At 61.0% G+C, this 3,149-nt stretch overlaps 1 protein-coding gene across 1 annotated transcript; it reads left to right on the top strand.

Moving 5' to 3' along the window:
* Positions 1-312: 312 nt before the first annotated feature.
* On the top strand, positions 313-2,931 carry FAM181B (family with sequence similarity 181 member B). The gene has a single exon (XM_004271832.3). The coding sequence runs from the start codon at positions 1,203-1,205 to the stop codon at positions 2,481-2,483; it is 1,281 nt and encodes a 426-aa protein (XP_004271880.1). The 5' UTR covers positions 313-1,202; the 3' UTR covers positions 2,484-2,931.
* The last annotated feature ends 218 nt before the right edge of the window (positions 2,932-3,149 follow it).

Here is a 3,149-nt window from a genome sequence, read left to right as displayed (position 1 = left end):
ATTGAGTGGTGAGGCTAAGACCAGAACCCGTCTTTTCTGAATCATCTTTCATGCTCTGCCAAATTACTCATTTCCTCTAGCCCAAGAAACTTGCCCAGGTGAAAGTGGGTCTAAATGAACTTCAAGGTGATTCTTGAAATGCAACAGAAGTCCCAAAAGGGCAACTTAAATGGCATGACAGTTAAGGGAGAGGTTCCAGTCCATATTTTGTCCTAAGAGGCTGAGAGTTTTATACACACACAGGGCTGTTTCTCTAAAGCACCAGCTAGCTTAGTGGGAGTGACTTCCTTGCCTCCTGCTGTCTACTGCTAATAAAAGATGGGTCAAGTGCTGGCCTCAGTTTGCTATAAACAATTAACAGGTAGAAGAAAGAGCATCAGAGCTGAGAGTCCTGCAGGAACTCGAGTTAGAATCTTAGGACCAGGGCTAGAGCTTGAAGAGACACTAGTTTCCTTCTCCTATCTGATAGGTGAGGAAGCCGAGAGAGAACATAAGTTTTGTCAAGGGCTTAGGAATGGCTTTGGAGTCAGCCTGGACTGGATATAGCTTTGGCCAACTCACTGAAACTCTCTAAGGCTCAGTTTACTCATTTGTTAGATGGTGATAATAATACTGATACGTACTTTATAGGACTATTGTTCAAAGGTTAAATGAGGAAATGCATGGACAGTGCCTGGCATAAGCAAGCTCCCCGTAGCTGATGGTTACTATTGTTACCAGAGCTGGGACTGAAACCCACGGGTCTGGACTCTTGCCTTCTCAGCCTCATGGAGAGTGCCCAGCGCCAGGGCGTGGTTGTACCGGAGCTGGAGTTTGAGGACGCGCCATCCCATCCTCACGTCTTGCGGTTGGAGCTAGCCAAGAGAAACGCGCGGGGCGAAGGGAAACTAAGGGGTTAAGGCGATGAGCTTGAGAAAGCCCAGAAAACTAGAAAAGCGACCCCCTCACCCCCACCCCCGGCTTAGCCCAGCTAAGTAAGCCCCTCCCCTTCGCCACCGGGGCGGTCGCCGCGCGCTCCCTCCCTCCGCCCCTCGCTTACAAGACCTAATGAGCTCCCCCGGGAGGCCGAGCAGCGAGCCCGGCCCCAAGCGAGGAAGCTGTGCTGCGCGCACAGCGCCAGGGCGGGAGCCGGGCCTGGGCGGCGGGCGGGAAGCGGCCGGGGGCGCACGGGCGGCGCTGCGGGCCGCCCGGGAGCCGCGGCGATGGCAGTCCAGGCGGCGCTCCTCAGCACGCACCCCTTCGTCCCCTTCGGCTTCGGGGGCTCCCCTGACGGGCTGGGAAGCGCCTTCGGAGCCCTGGACAAGGGTTGCTGTTTCGAGGACGAGGAGACCGGGACACCGGCGGGCGCGCTGCTGGCGGGCGCCGAGGGCGGGGACGTGCGCGAGGCCACCCGCGACCTGCTCAGCTTCATTGACTCGGCGTCCAGCAACATCAAGCTGGCGTTGGACAAGCCCGGCAAGTCGAAGCGGAAGGTGAACCACCGCAAGTACCTGCAGAAGCAGATCAAGCGCTGCAGCGGCCTCATGGGCGCCGCGCCCCCGGGCCCGCCCTCCCCGGGCGCCGCCGACACGCCCGCCAAGCGGCCGCTCGCCGCAGCCAGCGCCCAGACGGTCCCGGTCCAGGCCCACGGCAAGGCGGCCCCCCGGCGGGAGGCGTCGCAGGCCGCGGCGGCCGCCAGCCTCCAAAGCCAGAGCCTGGCCGCGCTCTTCGACTCGCTGAGCCACGTCCCTGGGGCAGCAGATCCTGCCGGGGTTGCGGAGGCGGCGCCCGCGGCCGGGCTCGTGGGAGCGGGCGCTGGGGGCGTGGGAGGGGACGCGGCCGGCCCTGCAGGGGGTCCGGCCGTCCCCGGCGCCAGGAAGGTCCCGCTGCGGGCCCGCAACCTGCCCCCGTCCTTCTTCACCGAGCCGTCCCGGGCGGGCGGCGGCGGGTGCGGCCCGTCGGGGCCCGGCGTGAGCTTGGGCGACCTGGAGAAGGGCGCCGAGGCCGCGGAGTTCTTTGAGATGCTGGGGCCCGACTACGGCGCCGGCACCGAGGCGGGCGTCTTGCTCGCCGCGGAGCCTCTCGATGTGCTCCTCACCGGAGCCGCCGTCCTAAGGGGACCCCCGGAGCTGGAGCCCGGCCTCTTTGAGCCGCCACCCGCGATGGGGGGGAGCCTACTGTACCCCGAGCCCTGGAGCGCCCCGGGCGGCCCCACGACCAAGAAGTCACCCCTGGCTGCCCCCCGTGGTGGCTTGACCTTGAACGAGCCCTTGCGTCCCCTGTACCCAGCCGCCGCGGACTCTCCGGGCGGGGACGACGGGCCCGGCCTTTTGGCCTCTTTCACCCCCTTCTTCTCAGACTGCGCTCTGCCCCCGCCGCCCCCGCCCCCGCAGGTGTCCTACGACTACAGCGCGGGCTACAGCCGCACTGCGTACGCCAGCCTTTGGAGACCGGACGGGATTTGGGAAGGGGCGCCCGGGGAGGAGGGGGCGCACCGGGACTGATTGCGCGGTACCCTTCTCCCCCAGTGGAGACTGCTGTGGAGGCGGCCGCCTCTGGGTCTCTCCTAAGCCTAGAGAACGATGGGCAAATGCACGTGGAGTTGAAACGGGATTTTAAAAATTCAGTTAATAAAAGAAACTTAAGAAAAAGAGATGAAGAGAAGTTGGGGGTTGTTTTAATCACAGCCTCGTGTTTAAAAAAAAAAAAAAAAAAGCCGTTGGAAGGTTCTTACCGGATCAGACAAGCCAAGAAATCAAGACGGGATTTGGGGAATGGGGTGGGGATGTCGGAAGGGGCAGGAGGTGGTTTCTGTAGCCACCTGTCCCTTCTCCAACTTTTCATCAAAAGGTCAGTGTATTTAGTGTGCTTGCCCCCTCCAAACAGTGCCCTGGTCCCTCCCCTCCCCTGCCCTTAGAGTGCGTTATGAATTAAAGTCTGTATTGAAAAGAATGGAGCAGAGGTATGTTGTTATTGATTTGGGTGTTTTCTTAGAGGACGGTTTCCTGTGTGGTCTCTGCCTTGTTAGGTGAGAGTGTTATTGAGAACGTGAGGCCAGTGGGCACTGCCGACCTCCCCTGTGCTGGTCCCGGGTCTCTGTCACTTTTCCTCCTAGGTTTCTTCAGGCTCCCTTCTTTCTTCCATCTCTTTAACTTTCCCATTCTTATCAG

The sequence above is a fragment of the Orcinus orca genome, chromosome 8, assembly GCF_937001465.1.
Source record: "Orcinus orca chromosome 8, mOrcOrc1.1, whole genome shotgun sequence".
NCBI lineage: Eukaryota > Metazoa > Chordata > Mammalia > Artiodactyla > Delphinidae > Orcinus > Orcinus orca.
Note: the sequence above shows the minus strand (reverse complement) of the source record. Positions and strands in the feature narration are given on the sequence as shown.